This window comes from Hyposmocoma kahamanoa, unplaced genomic scaffold (assembly GCF_003589595.1).
Source record: "Hyposmocoma kahamanoa isolate Upper Pololo Valley unplaced genomic scaffold, ASM358959v1 80, whole genome shotgun sequence".
In the NCBI taxonomy this organism is placed as follows: Eukaryota; Metazoa; Arthropoda; class Insecta; order Lepidoptera; family Cosmopterigidae; genus Hyposmocoma; species Hyposmocoma kahamanoa.
Window position 1 is genome coordinate 5998633 of NW_020654051.1, and position 19986 is coordinate 6018618.

The following is a 19986-nucleotide window of genomic DNA, read 5'->3' on the forward strand; positions in this document are numbered from 1 at the left end:
TGTGGCGTAGTAATAAATTATTTCTATTCTATTCTAATAATTAAGAAACGCTATTACAGTTTTTTTAGGGACAAAGATACCTAGTTTAAAAATTGGCGGCAAATAAACAATCCTAACCCACAGCCCATACAAAGATCTGCAACGAGCACATAGAAAAATTCCTAAGATCTGCTGACTGCTGACCTCGTTTGGTAAGAGCGGGGGCCCCGGTGTGGCAACAGACACTAGTTCAATACAGCCAGGGGGTTTGACATCCGTTCTCCGTTCGTAACAATTACTGTCCAATAAGCAATACTCGACCAAATTAAAAAACGCATGATGCGAATGAAGCTAACCTACTTAACATTGTTTATTGATTTGGTCGAGTATTACTTATTTAACAGTAATTTATTATTTCGGACGGAATGTCGAACGAGAACGATAGCATATCCACAAATCGAAGGAATTTTTCTGTGAGTTGTCATCTTTGTATCAATATAACAAACTAGTGGAGTATTTACAAAAAAATATACTAATATCAGGGTATTAAAAACATTAAGCTATTCAATAAAATAAATATTACACATAATCAGTTTCTAATTTTGAGTATCATAAATAAGGGATGAAGTACCTATTATAATTTTTTTACCTTTATCGCACAAACAAAAAATTATACCGAAAAATCGACTCAAAAACAACAAAACTTAGATTAGGATATCTGCTCTCCAAAAACGTCAATTACTTGATTTTGTTAAACAAGAAAACGAAACTAAATAAGATATTACAAAACCGATTAGAAGGAGTTATAGACCCAGTATCGGTGATCCCAGATATGTTAAGAACTCGGTTTCGCTAAAAATATGGATTATGTTAGTAATAATAAAGAAAGTAGATATGCGGGAAAACAATTTTTAAAATATCGATTATAGTCGATTATCAAATAAAAATATCTTATAGTGTCTTTTATCTATTTTTACCACGAAGAGATTCTACTCGGCTATTCGGCTTATTCCCATCTGAGCCCCTAAAACCGATTTTCTATTCCCATCGGATTCCCTGTGCAGGAGATCAAGTATAAATAATTATATTTTATTCTCACCTGATCACCATGGTACTCATAAGCTTATTTTTGGTAATTAGTGTGGCCAACAAAAAAAACTTAAGAGCCCTAAGAGATGACGCAAATTTGCAAATTGTGCACATTAATATACCCCACTAACAAAGCGATTATTAGCCAAGAAATAACAATCGATAAATGACACAATTACGTCACGGACCAACTTTTGACTGGGAATATCATAGTTAGTCACACTTCAGAAAAATGTAAATTTTAATTATTATTTAGATTGATTTTTTTATAACTTGTGATTTGCAATATGTCAGTATTAATGACTCTCACAAAAAAATTTGATTATCTGTTATAATTATAACTTTATAACATTTGATTACAATTGCTCAATAAAAAAATATTTTATTAAAAAGCTTCTTTTTCCCTTGACTTTACTTACCTTACAAATACAATGAGGGAATTCGTTGAGAGTTGCTAAATATTCATCATCAATTCATATTCAGGATCAGTTGAGATTTAAAATTGGCGGTGGGTCAGTAACCGGGGATCAGATGGGAATGACACGAGTATTCTGACGTATAGTTAGTTATCCGATATGCGTTTGTCTTATCTTGTTAGTCGACATTCCAAAATAAATGCACGAATCAATGTTGAAACAATTGCACTTGTATAAAGAAGACAGAAAAACATCTACATATGGCCAAAAAGACACCACATAACAAAAAGAAATTATTTATAAAGATAAGGCTACATAAATGCATTATGTGGCGCCAGCTGTGGCAACAAAAGGGGCACTAATTTAGTACGACATGATATTGTATAATATTCTACATAAATACACATTCATGGTTACGACATAATATTGATTTCAACCAATCGATTCTACCTATCTTATCTGCGGAAAATTGAGGCCAATTTCGATCGCCCATACGTTTTGTACACCAATTAAGCTGTAAAATCGTAAAATTTATAGATCGGCTAAGTAAATAACTACTGTTATATTGAAATTTATTAACAACTTTCTACAAGGACTACAAAATTTTGATAGTTATTATGTTTTCATAACAACATTCTAACGGTGGTATTTGAAAATGAATATTAATGATTTTTTTTATAACTCGTATGTAGAGTTTTGTTTAAATAAATAAATATGATGATGATCTGGTGAAGACTGCGGGAATCCGCTAGTTACAGGCGGCGCAGGACAGGTCGTTGTGGCATTCTTTGGGAGAGGCCTATATTCAGCAGTGGACGTCTTTTGTCTAAGATGTTGAGGAAATAAATATTAGACAACATCACATACGTTGCTCTGACACCAAAGTAAGAAACGGTATTGTAGTGCATGTGACAATACTGTCTCGGGTGTTCATGTGCGATGCGACTACAGTAGTATCACGAGAGCCCTAGGCGAGAGAAGAGTAGTTGTTATGTGTGCACTGTCGAGCCAGTGATTCCATTGCCATCTATACAGCAGATAATACAAGTGGCGACGAGCAAAAGGGTAAGAACAAAAAATATTATAAAAAAAACAATATTTGAATACGTGCACAGGGGGTCAATTCAGAACCTTACGATAACTCAGTTGTCGACCGATTAGATTTGATATCGTACGATTTCTTTTCATTTTTATTCACAACACTCGAATCGAATGCCATTCAATTTTATTAATTTATTTCAATGCAAGACTAATGCATTTCTATAGGTACGTTAGACCTTTAAAGTTTTAAAAATGTATATAAAAGGATTTTCGTTTTTCTTGTAATCTATTTCGCCGACTAACTCCGTAAACACTGTTGGATGATAGTATAGTGTCCAAATGAAAATCGAACGTTTAGCTCGAAGGTTCTGAATAGCTCGAAAAGCGCCCTTCGATTCGAGAACGACATCCAATCGAACGATTCGGTTAAAATATCGAAGAGTTCTGAATCGGGAACCTGGACACCACAAATACTGTACGAGATGTAAGCGAAAGAAGTGTAACGCGATATGTAAACACAAGTAAAGTTGTAGGATGATATGTAAACAAAGTGGTGTGACCGGCGAACGTTATCGCTGCACACAATCGAAACTAGATACAACATCGTAGTAAAATTTATTATTGTATTTAGTGGGTTGGTACCCCCCAAAACTTAAGTTTAGTGTTTTATTTTATTTAATTATTACATTCACTAAATACAATATAAACTTACATTTATTGATGATATACCTCCATTAAATTGGAAAATGGTTAATGGCATTCTGTCTCCATTAAATTGGAATTTGTTTGATGACAATTTGCCTCCATTAAATTTGAAACCTGTTTGGCATTCTGTCTTCATTAAATTGAAATTTGTTGATGACAATTTGCCTCCATTAAATTGGAAACCTATTTGGCATTCTGTCTCCTTTAAATGGGAATTTGTTTGATGACAATTAGCCTCCATTAAATTGGAAACCAGTTTGGCATTCCGTCTCTCTATTAAATTAGAATTTGTTGATGACGATTTGGCTCCATTAAATTGGAAACCTGTTTGACATTCTGTCTCCTTTAAATGGGAATTTGTTTGATGACAATTTGCCTCCATTAAATTGGAAACTGTTTGATGGCAATTTACCCCATTACATCGAGAACTCTTTGACTTCATTCAACTTCAATGTCAAACCCACTGCCACCCTTAGAAGGGCTGAACATAAACGGTGATACTGCCTCTATCAGAAGCAGATGGGAAAAATGGAAACGAGCCCTAACGATATATCTTGATGCGGCAGAGATCAACACTCCACAAAAGAAAACGCGAGGTTGTTGCACTTTGGAAGAACAGAGCTACAAGAAATTTATTTTAATTTACCGGGTGCAAACGTTGAATCTACCGATGAAAACGATATTTACAAAGTCGTAGTTGAAAAATTAGATGATTTCTTCCTTCCCAAACAAATTCGCGTTTACGAGTGACACATGTTTCGACTCAATAACCAGGAAGAAGGAGAAAAACTTGAAAAATTTTTAGTTAGACTTAGGAAGCAGGCAGACAAATGTCATTTTGACAAAAAGGAAGACCATCTAATTGACCAAATTACGAAAAAGTGTACTTCAATAAAATTACGTAAAAAAATCGTAACGACTGAAGATAGCATTACACTTGATAAAATAATATCCGAGGCAGACAAACACCTCAGAAGTTGTCAATAACCAGCTAGAAAATTATGGAGAAAAGAAAATACCAACTGGAGACACAAACGCAATTAGTAATAAAGTAACAAATCAGAGATGGGAACAATAAGGGACAAATTTTTTATAAGAATAATAAGAAAAGTTGTGGCAGGTGTGGAAATCATAAACACAAATCGGAAGATAATAAATGTCCAGTGTTTCCGTTGCGGAGAGGAAGGACATTATCGCCGTATCTCCGGTGGTACCTATAATAAAGGATGATGGGGAACTTCGACTGTGTATAGACACGAGAGCTGCTAACATGGCCATACCAAAACCATCCTTTACCATGCATGGATCAACTGTTACCAAAAATAGGGAAGCTACATATTTTAGCAAGATTGACATTAAGGACGCTTCCACCAATTGGAATTACACCCCGAAGGTAAACATGTCACAACCTTCATTACGGCAAATGGCCTATATCGGTACAAGTGGCTAATGTTTGGAATCAGCTGTGCTCCAGAAATCTTCCATAATCAGGTCAAATGTGAAGGCGTCATAAATTTTATGGATGACATACTGGTATTTACCATTCTCACCAACACCTATGAAAAGGAGGGAACTTCCATCAGCCCCTTGGATAGACGTTGCAATGGATCTGCTTGCTCCTTTGCCTAATCAGAATTACTTGCTTGTTGTTGTCGACTACTATAGTCGCTACAAAGAAGTCAAGTTCATGAAATCTACCACTAGCTTGCAAATAATAACGTTGCTCAAGGAAATTTTTAGCAGACTTGGATACCCAGTTACAATTACGGTGGATAATAGGAAACAGTTTGTGAGCGACGAGTTCCGATCACTTCGCAAACAATGTAACATTAACATCTTTAATACAATCCCATACTGGTCACAACAGAATAGAGAAGTGGAACGGCAGAATCGAGACATTATGAAAAGATTAAAGATCAGCTACATGGAAAAAAAAGACTTGAAAGAAAGTTTATGGGAGTACCTACTTATGTATAACAGTACCCCTCACGCAACTACTGGCAAATCACCGTCAGAATTATTTTTTAGGCGTCTAAATAGAAACAAAATTCCGTCCTTAGACAAACTTGACAATTCAGGAATTGATGGTGACGTGCGGGACCGATAGAATTCAAAAATAAAAGGGTAAGGTGTACGGGGATAAACGAAGGGGTGCGACTGAACTAAATATACAGGAAGGAGAAAAAGTGTATATTAAAAATATGGCAAAAGGAAACAAACTCGACTCAAATTTTAATCCGACACCACATACAGTTGAAAGTTCTAACGGTGGCAATGTTACAGTAACAAATGATCAAACAGGACAAGTATTAAGAAGAAACGCTGTCCACCTGAACAAGATAGAGGGACAGTGGACAGCAGTTCAAGAAAGAGACCGAGATGAAGGAAAAGGAACTCGAAATGAACCAAATAGTGAATAATAAGTTGTAATAGTATAGAAAGAAGATACAATGGTGAAATGTATGAGTGAATAAGTTGTAATAGTATAGAAAAAAGATACAATGGTGAAATTTAATAGGAAGTACTAAATTCATGTGAAGTTGATTAAATGGTTTAATTCTTAAATTGTAACGATTTATTATTTATTAATAAGGGAGAGATGTAGTGTATGTGGCAACACTGTCTCGGGTGTTCATGTGCGATGCGACTACAGTAGTATCAGGAGAGCGAGAGTGGACGTAGTGACAGTTGTTACGTGTGCACTGTCGAGCCTGTGATTCTTGAGTGATTATACAGCAGATAATATAGGTACCACAAACATCAGACCCTATAGAATATTGAGAAGTTACTTTTCTACATTGACTCGGACGGGAATCGAACCCGGGGCCTGAGATGGCGACACCATGAAAACCGCTGTGCGAGCCTCTCGACACAAATATTAGACATAACTGGTTAATAACTGATATAATCTATTAGCGGTGACAATGGGACTAAAGAGCCTGAAACGTTCGTTTGTTTGAAAAAACAAACACACGTGATTTTAGATACGAAAGGATAGTTTCGTTGCCAATGTGCAATCGTGAAACATATGCTTCGTTTTTTTAGCATTGGACAGAAGGAAACTTTGAGTCTTTTATCAGGCACCATTTTATTCAATCGTTTTGAAAAGCAAAGCATTTTAGTAAATACTCTGAAACAAAATTCTCAAACATATTTACTACCTTCATGTAATTATAACGTTTTTTTATTCCTAGTACTACTATTAAATAAATTATATAAAAAATTTCTATCTTTACATATTTAATCTATTTAAAAAACTTAAAGACACACAGCTTCCAAACATTAACTGGAAACTTTGTATAAAATAATAACATATTATTGTGTAATTTGTAAATGTCATATGTCATTAATTCTGACGATGTTTTCCTTTGTTATAATTAGTAAACAAAGATCGAACACTTAGAAAAAATTCAATTTGATCCTGTTGGATTCGAACCAACGTCTCATAGCAGACCGTGGCAGACGCTTTGCCAACGTTGATTAGAATCCAACCGGATCTAAGTGAATTTTTTGTAAGTGTTCAATCATTGTTCAATAATTATAACAAACTAGTGGAGTAATTTCACAAATAAATAATGGAATATCATGGTGGTAGCAAACATCATGATATTCAATAAAACTTAATTACGATGTTTTCCTTTACTGTAATTTCTTATTTTATGATAAAAGGTTTACGAAATGTGCTTCCGTTTTTTCTAATCTTAATAAAAAACGAAGTATAATAACTGTATGGTAGAACGCTTCCAGCAGTGTATAGAGATGTCTCAACGTACGTAGAGCAGAGTCAGGCTAGAGTTAAATTGAGACGTTAAATTCAAGAAAACTTTCAAGAATTGATAAGAGTTGAACGTAGTGTTGATTATGTATACGTGACGTACGATCGATGTTTACCTAAAAGTGATAAACATCTGTTGATTTTAAATTGACATTTCACATTGACCATTTCTTTTTTGCTTAGTTTGTAACTTTTAAATTCAATTTCCGAAATCTTTTCTTTTTTCTTCCAAGTTTGGAAAAATAGATATGCCTTCAAAGATCCTAAAGACCAAGTGCCAACAGAAGTTCGTTAGGGCCGCGCCGGTCATGTTATATAGATAAATACGTAGCGTTTGCCACCTGCGGTATGAACGAGGGTCACAAAATTAGGCGTGTCGTGCCAGTCATTTTGACTCACCACGGCGATGGACGTGTTAGCGGCTTTATGTCGCACTTGAAGCCAAATGCTGTCGTAACTCAAAAACGCCAGACTTGAGAAAACACGACTTGAAAGTTAAAAAATAAGGAAAGGTCTTTATTCAGTATAATGAGATTATTTTTATCTATACATAATTAGGTAATCAATTTATAAACGAGAATATAAATTTATTAGTTTCATTCAGTATTTTTTTTTTTGGTAATTCACTAACTTTCAAATCGTGTTTTCTCCATTCCACACTTTTGAGTGACGACAGCATTTATTTAGTTTCATGTGCGATGTGCTGTAAGCGCTGCAAGGCGCTATTAGGTCTGCACGAAGCCATAGTGATAAAAGTAGTGAACTTCATCAATGACGTTAAGCATCCTTGTAATAAATCACCGAGTATATAACCAGAAATAGAGACGAAACAAGGGTCATCCTTCCATCTTTGACAACTCATCAGGCAAATGGGATTTATATCACTTTTAAATATCAACTCTCGTTTGCGCTGAAATCACAAATGAGAAAGCTGGAATAGTACAGCGCCAACAACTGACCTGTGTGTACGCCTCAGTATATTCCAAAAATATTTTGTATTTATTGTAATAAAAATAATATCTCTAACAATGGGAGGCCATTCCATACGCCGATTTAGGAAAAACAGCGAAACAACTAATTACAAAACAAACGAAATCACATTTCATCGGTAATTAAATATGTAATTTCTCAATTTTCGTCCATTATAGTGAAACAATTGACAACACCCGTCAATTGTGTCGAATTCAGGCAGGCAAAGCGGAGCGCAGTTGTCACCGTAATGATTTGGCGGAATGGTTTTCAAACAAATGACATTCCGTCTCTATTTTTTCTGGTTATATACTCGATGTAATAAGCTCGTTAATAACATTATAATACTTAACACGCTTATCGATAATATGATCATACTTTTAAATACTTTTTAGATTACACTGTGCATACTATGAGCACCATTGTCTATACATAACCGTCGTCACTTTCCAAATCATAAGACGTTTCAAATACTTAGACTAAATTTTTGTAACCATACGTACAAACTATTTAGATACGAGCCAAAAAACAGGTCGCACGTCTTTGGGAAAATTCTCAAGAAGTCTCGGAAATTCCCACTGTACAATATCAGTTACATCACTGACATAAAGCTCATTAGGCTATGTACAATTTCGTTATCAAAATCCGCGTTAATTCCGTTCCGCGGCAATGCAAATTGAGCCTAAAGATGGCCATTTTGACAGCAACATAATAATGTCGTCTTTCTTGGATATAAAGTGAGTGTGTATGTGAGAGCGAGATCACTCGTTTTGTACCATTTTTATAATTCGTCATTTGTCACTTAAGAAATAAGGCAGACGCATAAAGTTGGGAAGTTCTTAAACGATAATTACGACGCGTTTCAGAGCCCATATAAGTCTGTTTCTCTAAAATTTCTGTAACGTGTTTACAAAGAATTAGTTTCAATTTGTGTAGAGAGAATTAGTTTCAATTTGTATAGAGCAATTGCTGAACTGCTCTTTTAAAACGTGTTGATGACAAATTAAGGTGGTGGTGTACTCACCGAGACGTCATCTTGCTTTATGGCTTGCACCGCTGTTTCACCTGAAACAAAATGTTTTGTTTGAATCCCAATTTTGCTCTAAAATGTAGTCTATACACCAAAATTTAAATAAAAAAGCAACTTAAGTAATGAGTTAGTTAAATGTAAGAAACAATATGTTATTCAAAAATCAGACAAATTTGAATCTTCTATTAAACACATAACACCTGGATAAATGTATGAACTTGTCCCAATGTTGAACGAAAGTGTCGTTTAAGTGTATGCTTTTAACAGAGTAATCCTTAGTTTGAGTTTCTTGCTCTTTCTTCTTATATTTTCAGGGAAAAGTTTTCTGTATGGGCAATACTGTTCAAAAATATGACGATTTCAAGTACACAAGTGAATTCCAGTTTTCTTATGAAATCAGGATATTTTCGTTGTTATTCAGTAAATTATTATCACTGCTTACTAATTCAAGTTCTTTCAAGAGGGTAGACAGATGTCAGTTCTTAAAGCTGTCAACAGAACCTGGCCCGTCAAACTCGTAGGGAGTGTAAACAAAATATAATAAGTGCAACATCTGCCTGTTCGGTGTGTCAATGCCTATACCTCTCTCGAAGCCGTAGGGTTGTCACAGGCCGTAAACATAATTTGAAAAAAAAAGGTGTTAGGAGAGGAACCCTTTGTGATATTTCAAAATGTTTAGTTTGGTGCGCGATCGCCCGCGTCGGCGCTCGGACTAATATAATACCAACTGGCTACCTTAGATTCAATTGACAAGTGTGCCAAGAGGCTTATAGGTTACTCGAAATTAGTAGAGGCGAAGCTGCAAAGCCTTGAACACCGCCGTAAAGGTGCTTGCTTGTCGGTGTTCTACAGAATATATCACGGAGAGTGTGTAATGGAATTATACATGATTTAATTCTGCCATCTTTTCCATTGCCGGGAGACTAGACGTACGTTTGGGTTCCAACCTTATGTTGTCGGCATTTCAAGGATTCGAACGAACAGTTACGCTTCCACATTTATATGAACCCCTGAACGTTATAGCTTGGGCTTCTTGAAGGCGAGAGTGAATAGGTATTATTACGTGTGCATATCGTTGATCTGATCGTCACTTTTCATCAGGTGAGATAGAGGTCAAATGCGCACATATATGAACGGCGAATGGGCTTAATGCGACAACTGTGGTGAAACACGATCTATGTATTGGATGATAGATAATGATAGATTTTTGGAGATAAGGTGTCGTAAATCGCCTCGCGTCCCGCAATCCATGCGATGTAAATTAATATGAATAAAAAAGGAATAGGTAGGCGGAAAAAACTTGACACAATACCGACGTCGATACGGGCGCCCGATGGCGACTGACGGGGCGACGCCGGCGGCGCGTCGTGTCGTTAATCCGCTGGGCAATTTGCAAATTTTTGAATAAATGTGAATTAAATAAATATAGGACTTCAGTTAAAAACCAAAATTTAGCAGGTTCTTTTTATTACTTAAAGAAAAATATCTCCATATAAAAATTATGTAATAAATGAAAAATAATAATTCGTTTTAGGCTTTTATTTTAGCCTGTTTTCAGGAGTCGGATAAAGTACGTCTTATCGTGTAATAAGTTAGCATATTCTTTAAACAATATCCTTAGGTGTCTCGAATATTTTTTGTAAGACGATTATTTAATAGTAAATACCTAAACCATTTGATCGAGAAAAACAGTTTTTCCTTCTCCTCCGATGACTCGCCTTAACCCGTTATGTACTAGCGTTGCCATATGGAAGCACGGTATTCAAAAAATATAAATTATATAAAACAACAACTTTTATTATTTATTTCGTTTCAATGTGTATCCAAGCACATTTATGAATTTAAAAAATATAATGTGACTTTATTTTTTTCACAACACATTTTTTTATTTTTTCACAATTTTACACTAGTTATCGTTTTAGTTTGACTTTGGCTGAAGTAGTCGATCAACTTGAAACAGTGAAGATGTCCACGTTCCAGACGTGTACATAGAACTATCGGATGGAGCAGAATTTACCGACCAACATTCTGCGAGTGAAGACGAGGACTCTACCTACGTGGAAACCCTATCAGGTCGACACATTCGCGCGCCCGTCGAGCTTCGTGTTACACTCCGGAGCCGGTGGATAAATCCGGCCCTTCCAATAAAAGACGCAAATCTCTAATCATGCTTGGAAAAAACAATTTCCTACCTGACCCCAAAATCATATGTCATGAGCTAAAGAATTTTCTAGCCATTTTAGTAGAGTACAATAAATTGCCCAGTAAAAAAATGGTATTGGTACGGGGTTGATGATATATTATACGGAATACTCTGGTGTATAACAATTACAGGATTGAGATTCGTGGTAAAAATGGTCGTGGCCGATGTTCACGTTGTTCATAGATGTACCCGTAAATAACTTTTGGATCTTGATGAAGACGTCTGGCAAAAATGTATCACAGTTTTCGGAAAGAAATCGCTAAAACTTATCTGAAAAATATGGCACTACACCAGAGATTGGAGGACGTCCTTTTTGGAGGAAAGTTTTGCCAGGGGTGCTATATGATGCTGAAAAGCATTTCCTCAAACAAATAGAGAACAAAAGATGCGGGAGAGGGTTGCAAAACAATAAGTAGAGTAATTTGTACTAAATGTCTTGAAACATACAATTTTTTGCTGCCATTACATGGTTATCATTTATTACCCAACTGCCGCTAAGAGTTATACATAATGTATGGATGTAATGTTTGTATGGAGTTAGGCTGCCATCGACTACAAACAATAACTAAGACCAACCTATACTGGAATTAGATATTTTGTACCCACTTTGGCCTAGCGTTGCCATATGGCAACAGGACAAAACTCAAAAACGACAAAAAAAAATTTTTTTCCATATTTATTAAACACACAAAATAACAAATTTTAGCCTGATATCAAAATTCCAAGAATATCTGTAAACATTTAAAACTCAGTCCCTAATGGTTGAATAAGTTCGGTGACTCCCTGAAACAACTGAAATGTGTTTATAGTATATTCGTTGACATTCGTGTTATATAATAAAAAAAAAGTAACAAATGAAAATATTATCTCAAATTCGCACCTTATTATAGCCGAAGGACGATAGTACATGCTTTTATCATTACAATTTCTAATTCCAAGATTGGTAACCTTTAATAAATCATTTCGTATTGACATTGTTAATAGAAAAAAAGGACAAAAAGTTAAAGTGTATGTTTAAATCAATAAAAATATGATATTAATATGAAAATTGTAATATTTTTAATCTGTTATGGAACTCCAAGCACACCACTTTATCTCATACGTAGGTAAACCAAGAAAAGCCACCGTGTTCAGCACCGTATAAATATTTGCTTTTTCACCACTTATCATGTTTAAAATAAAAACTGTCAAACTTTTGGGTTAAGGACAGTAGTCAATCAATGTTTGAAATTCTTGCAAGTGGCAAGTGCACATTGTCTAATTTGTTTACCTCCAAATGACGTCACGCGATCCGAATTGACGTGTACTGCCGTTTGCGTACCAATGTTTTTTTTAAATTAAATTTGAACTTAATTTTAAGCACTTGAGAAGCTTTATTTAAATGAAATAGTATTTTTCTTGGTTGTCTACATCTGTTATGGTTAAATTTAAATACTTGGAAAGTATTTCATTTGAAAAGAATTCTCCTGGAAGTGGACGTATGATAAATACGTATGGTAACGTATGATAATTGAGAATGACCAACAATTGCCAAGTCTTAAACCAGACAATTCTTAGCTATGAAATCCACTCCGGGACACTACTCAGTACACCCAGACCAGAACCAATTTAGAATTGTATGTTTCCTAATTTAGCCCTACAGTAATCGACACCGGTACGGACGTCCAGCACTCACAGTGCACAGGGATCGTAACTCTATCTGCCTGTTAACAAGGGAATTTAAATATAAATAGCTTATTTTGCAAAATAAAATTGTAATGCTAGATAGAATTCTTTAATATCTTATTTGCAGGGTAATTGAAATGTATCTTTTAATGTTATTTATTCACCTCAGAAATTACAAAAAATAAAACTGTAAAATCCTTTTTTGGTCGCTTTTTCTTAAAATGCTCTTTTTGATATTACAGTGTTTTGGTTTAACACGCTAGAACTGTGTGTAGGCATTAGTTCACAACAATCGTCTAAAAAATAACAACAATTTATTAAATAAAACTGTAGGAGACTTACAGCATGGATATTGTACAATTATTTTTTTAATTCTGACATAACAAGTATATTTATGACAACATGAATAAATCCCGGATAAGGGAAACAGCGGATGTTTGTTTATGGTCCGGCCTTACGACGAGTTCATATTTTAACTCTATAGAGTCTCGCACCAATGATGAGGTTGATTATCAAAATCGTCAGACGTAGAATCAAACAATTAACACAGACAAATGTTCGACCTTGCTACCAAAGTCAACAATTGCTCAAGCAAGGTGAATAGTCGATACCTACACGACTTTCTTATGTAAGTATTTCTGGTTGCCTTGTTTTAAGCATATAATATGTGCATATTTGCGGCATGAAATTATGTTTTTTTTAAATGCCCCGCGCTTGAGAAATCCTTTGTCGCGGGTGCCATGGACACACATAGACAACGACAAATTACACCCAAACTCACGGGAGAAATAAATGTAAGCCATACAAATATTTCTTTCGGCCCGGGAATCGAACCCGGGACCTCTGCGTGGCACACCAGCGTGGTAATCATTCGGCCACTGAGGCAGTTTAATATCATATTACAGAAAATAAAGTTTAGTTCAAAACACTCCAGAAATTAATATTATTTTTACCAACTGTATAGGTTTCAAAAAAATACTGTTTCTGTGAGCAATTTGAAAGAAAAAAATTCGCGACATCTGGTTCTTATTATATTAGAAGTCGTATTGACTGCTAAACGAATCAGATTATGACGAGTTCAGCCCTTCGTGGGCGGAATTAAGTGACCAATTGCTGCAATCGAAAACAGTGATAAATCGGCGAACACCCGAAAGCAAAATATACACACGGAAATTTAACTAAAGGTAAATGTTTACCAGATATTTTTTGGTGATATTAAATGCAAACTACTGTAACGTACACGGCTAAAGTCCGCGGAAATCTCAGCAAACAACAAATCAACAAATCGTCGCCTTACTTTCTCAAACTCTTATCTTAAAACACAAAGTTACTGAAATGCAAAAAATGGTTTGTATATATATACATATATATATATACAAATTTTGCAGGCTGATCTCGCATCACTTTTCCTCTATATTTACACACTAGCTTTTACCTATTTTTAAAGTAATGCATCTCAATTAACACTCTTGATAAGAAATTTAAAATAAATATAAAGTTTTGACATCTCCTGAATAATCACACTTTATATGATACGAGTTGGAGAAAGTAAGGCGTCGAAATGACGTTTTGATAATAGTGTTGACTAAAATTACTATCAAAATAATTTTCGGGATCATTTGTTAAAATTATAATTTACTTTAAACATTATAATATGGACTATTTATTATTTTTGCCAAAAATAGTAATAAAGTAAATGTAGCCATTTACCTTTTTCGTGTCGAATAAATGGGCCCTTACCCTACAAAAACGCAACGCAAAAAATGCTCACATTATTACTTGGCGGCAGAAATAGGTACGGTTGCAGTACTTTCGTGAACTGTACACTACAAAGAATATCTACACATATATCATAATAATTACTAATATAACAATGAATGTTATTATCTAGCTGTGTTCCAGTTCAATTATTCAACGGTATAAATGATATGATAATATGATGTCCTAAAAACCTGTAATACCGACATTCGGGTCATCGTGTTATCTTTACCAGATATAGTGGTTAGTACCATGTAACTCGCTTCGAGACTAGGCGGTACTGTAATCTCGAAACTGGAATCTGACCGATGTGTACTAAATCCATATGACAAAAGCGGAATTCGACGAAAGTTGTTGGTTGTGTGTATTGGTTGTCCACATTCGTCATTCCTGACGAACCTGAACTGAAATCATGAAAAAAAAAAAACTATTTCTGACGAAACTGGAATATGACGGATGTGTACTAAATCCTAATCTACTATTAAGCACTGGTCTCCTTTAAATAAATAGTTAAGTATTTATATGATCAAGCAAATTTCTTGTTAGATCACTCTGTAGTCTGCATTTTGAATAAGCTAAATCATATGTCTATTCCACTAAGTTTAATCAGTTGAACTAATCGGACAAATATTCCAATTAGTTCAACTAGGTACAACTTTTCAAAAAGTCGAACTTATTGGACGAGGCTCCCAAACTTTTTGGCTCACCGCCCACTTAGACAAGATAAAAAATTGCAACGCCCACCACCACAAAAAAAGAATTGAAAACACGTATTTTTTATATTAACACAAAAATCACAAGGAAAAAAAATCTATGTAGCCATCCCACAAAACAAGACAAGATTAGTTTGTTTTTTAATTTTTGATCATTAAACATTTTTAGTACTTTTTTATTTTTTTTTAACTACCATAAAAATGTCTTTTATTTATGTTTTATTTTAAAAAGTAACAAATTTAGAGAGTCCCGTTCTGAGAGGAAAATATTATTTAATAATGGTCATGGTCGTTTTATGTAAGTGGCGAGTGACCCCGTCGCGTATTAAGTCACGATTCAGTATAAGTATTGTAAGTGTGAACGCATATTGAATATAAGTCGCGTTTAACGGATTATGATGTGAACAGGTTATATTTAGCATCAAAAAACTCAGTCCGTTATGACGTAAAAGCGAAAAAGAGTAGACATACAGTTCAGGTGTCTATAATCTGAAGTGAGATAACAGGAGTCGGCTAAAAGTCACTGGTTCGTTTACACAGTCGTAATGTTGTTTGCTAACTTAGATTCAGTCTTGTTTGTATGAAAACCTCAAGACTAAAGTATGATAAAGTAATCACTAAATTTAGAGTCGAAACAGCCCCGTGACGTGAATAACGAGACTCTTTAGGTGGCAGGGAAAGCTGTGTGTTTGGTGTGGAGGCTCATCATTGAAGGTAAGAATCTTACTACATAGTTAGATACGGGGTCACTATGACGTCAAGGACAAATTCAAACGATGATACTCCTAAGCAGTATAGTGAAGGTGGTGTACGGTGAAGAAATGATACCGAGTTTATGGCTATTGATATTGTGTATTAAATGCGAACTGTTGATTAGGCACGGAAAACAGAAATACTAGGAATAATTATATGACAATATGTGATTATACCTTTATAACTAAAACAAATCTTGAAATTATATTTTAAGCTTAAATTGCCGGATAATGCGCTTGAAGAATAAAAAACGGATTTCGTCCAAAAACTAAATCACGAGACTTTCAAATTTACACGACGCAGTCGCTAAATTAAGGTACCTTATCACACCTAAGTGTGGCAACAGACCGTCTGCTTAAGGGTCAATTTAGGTGAATTTTCATTGTCAGTTTAGTTTCATTTTCCCCTATAATAACATTACTGCATCTAGAGAGAGTGCTAACTCAATTATATGTATATATATACTATAGTATAATCACTACTTGAATCAAGAATGATACTCGCCATTGGTATACCGTAACAAAATTCATGAAAGGATATCGGCGTAGTAGACTCCGTAAACCTTTCAATGGGCCGATCCGTTTTGACCTCTAACTAGACTGAAAAAAGATTATATTTATTAATTATTAACAATTATAAATACATAACTTATGTGTAATTGACAAAAGTCTAGTATTGGTAAAATATTTACAAATACAAAGAATTCATATTTGTCCGTGTTAAAATAAGCAATGTGTCAGAGAATGAGATAAATAAATAGACATTTAAAGGAAGAGTTGCACATCTTAGTTGTTGGTTTTAAGTCTTATGTTCTTCTCATTTTACTTCTTGTGTGTTTTTCCATACATGCTATTATTGTTTGATGTAATACGATTAATTTTGTAGCAAGTCCATGGATCAAGCATTCAGTAGCAGTGGAGCTCCTTGTAAGTTCGTCCAGGGAAGTACTACTACCTTACCTACTTCTGCCGCCAAGCAGCATTATTGCGTTCCAGTTTAGAAGGGTAAGGGTGCTTGCTGGTGAAATTACGTGCACATGGGACTTGTCAATTTATGTCTTAGGTTGACGATCGCAATCTTTGAGATTTAAGTTTTGCGAATGCCATTGTAACTGTTTTGGAAAAGCGTGTCGCTCACCACAAGGCGCACAACTTGTCCGTGCAGTCACTTGGTATTATAAAAAAATGAAGTCATATAAGAAATAATTCATTTAGTCCGAACAGGATTTTAGAGACAAAATATTATATATAACTCAGTTCCATTAAAGTGTAAGTAAAATTAGAGCAATGTATTTAACACACAACATTGTCAATCCTTGGTCTCTACCAGAAAGTCAGATACCATGGTAACACTTATAGAATCACTAAAATGATAAAGAAGTACAAAATTTTGCATGTACATATGTACATTGGAAAGCCATCCAAGAAACATAAATGTAGTGTGGGGTGAAAAACTGTCCTCCGAAGCTGATCTCGTTTATGAAAATAAATAGAACCAACTTTTACCACTGAATGCAGAAAATCTGATCTTCATCCACCATAATTTGCCTTATTGAAATTGGAGTACTAAATTTACAGAACATTATCTAACTTGATAGTTCTTTCAGTTACAAGTAATAAACAAAATGTCAACGATCCTTTAGTTGCTGTTTATCCTAATAATAACATCTTAAATCATTAAATCAATTTATTTGGTGTACTGATTATGAATTTTGCTCAGTTTGAAGCATCCAGTATCTGGCCTTTACTTCGTTCTACTATCCGATATTCGGCCGGATAATAAATATAGACTGGATACTAGATAGTTTCCAGATATCCATTTCATCTCTACTCAAAATGCAAACCTGATCTTGGACCTAAGCCACTCACCTTACCTCTATAAGAGACAGGTGGTGTTTATGTGTTTTGTATCCTGATTAGCAAGCAACTGAAGCAATATGACATTTTTCTTATATAACAATGACCTGTTTAAGTCATGAGCAAATAAACTTTGTGGATGGTAGCCAAATGCATCCTGCAATTAACACGGCTTATCATAGCTGGTAGTGATTGTGGGCCAGATTTGACTAAACTATGGCACAGTCAAGAGCAAATGCAGCTTGACAATCTTGATTCAATATCGCAACGAAACAAATTGTGCCACAGTTAAGTTGATGTAGTCAAAATGTATGCATAATACAAGAGCAGATACAAAAAAGAATAAAAAATAATGTTCATAGGTTTTTCACAGCAAAAAAGTTGTTCAAACCCAAAAACAAAGATCGGCTACAAGCACTTAGAGAAATACATGAGGTCTACTAATTTCTTCCATAGTGCAATTGGGAGAACAGTAGCCCTGGTCTGGCAGACAGTCGCTAGTTCGAATCCAGCCAGATAGAAGGAATTTTTCTTTACATTTGATCAATATTTGTATCAATAACAACACTGGACTAGAGAGTATTTTAACAAAAAAAGAAAAATTAATATTATGGTAAAAAACAACATGATATTTAACTAACAAAAATTATGCAATAAAAAATAGAACTAAGTCAACAGCATCATTGTTTCAATCTATAATTTTACCAGCTGAACAGACCTTTTTCCTCCGAAGATTACCAATGTCAGTCTATCAGTCTTTCTATGCTGTATATGTACCAAAAAGTAACAATAAATGAACCTCCCTAAAGTGTTTTATATTTCATTAAGATTATTGATTTTTAAGTCTTATAATTATTGTATTTATTCTTTGTATTTATTTTAATTACAATCACTTAATTGATTTCTTATTTTATCTTTTTTTGTCTTGGCAACGATTGTAGTTTTGATTATATAAAAACATGAGAACTTATTTTAAATCTTGTTGAGTTACAGACATATATTGTATGATATAATACAAAATATTTTATAAAACTATTTACAGGACTCAGATTGCATTATATGCATATTATAAGTGCATTTTTCTTTCACATATTTTGCAAAAGTAAACAATGGCAGGCTTTTCACTGTCAGTAATATTATACAAACAAATTACATTAAAAGTATAAGGATTTGTTCAATTTATTATCAGAATCAGCAAAACCAATTCACACTTAGTTTCACTATTGTTTGGTTGTTCTTGTTATCACAAAAATTTACAGTTACAGTACAGTGACATTATGAACTAAATAATAATTCAGCAAACTGTTTGCAATTCTCTCCCAGCTAAAATGAGATTAATATGTACCCAAATAAAATAAAATCATGTGCTCTGCAATAATATTCACATAGCAACCTCTTAAGGCCTCATAGCCATGAATTATAAGAAAAATTATAAGAAAATTACATAACAATTGTAACAGCTGTCCATATTTTAATTGCTAGTTACTATGGCAATTACCATGGATTTAAACAAATTTTAAATGATGATTCCCCTAAATCACAAAATCGCTCATTGAAAGCAGATCTGGTATTTTTTTAGCTAACAATCAAGGCACTTCTATTTATATTGCCATATTCAGTCTTTTGATCGGCGGGGAGAGCAATTTTCCAGTTTAGAGAAAATCCCCCATAAAACGATTCTGCTATTAAAAATTGAAAACAACCATTACTTAAGAACCAGTATAATCCATTCTCCACACCCGCTGCGTGGAACCTACAATCAAATAGATTAAAACAATAATCATAAAGCAGTAACGGTACGTGCACGAGTACGTAATGCGAGCCTTTCACACAACATATGGTCCATCTGTAATCTATCGATTACTCGCATTGTATAATTGTATACGTAGATAATGCATCCAGAAGACCTTTCAATATGACCTTCGGTCACCTAAATTGAGTTATGATGAAAGGCACGCACGAATTTCTGCTTTCCATTGATTTTTAGTTGCACGACTTTTTATCAGAACTCTAGCAAACACGACAAATTTTCAA

General features: G+C 34.4%; 1 protein-coding gene across 1 annotated transcript in view; it reads right to left on the minus strand.

The window, feature by feature from the left end:
* Positions 1 to 9039, minus strand: part of LOC113233945 (TATA-binding protein-associated factor 172) — a 73230-nt gene extending 64191 nt beyond the window's left edge. Inside the window, exon 1 of the mRNA XM_026469181.1 lies at positions 8999 to 9039. Coding sequence (XP_026324966.1) covers positions 8999 to 9009 — 11 coding nt within the window. The 5' untranslated portion in view covers positions 9010 to 9039. The remainder of the gene's footprint in view (positions 1 to 8998) is intronic.
* Positions 9040 to 19986: the final 10947 nt, after the last annotated feature.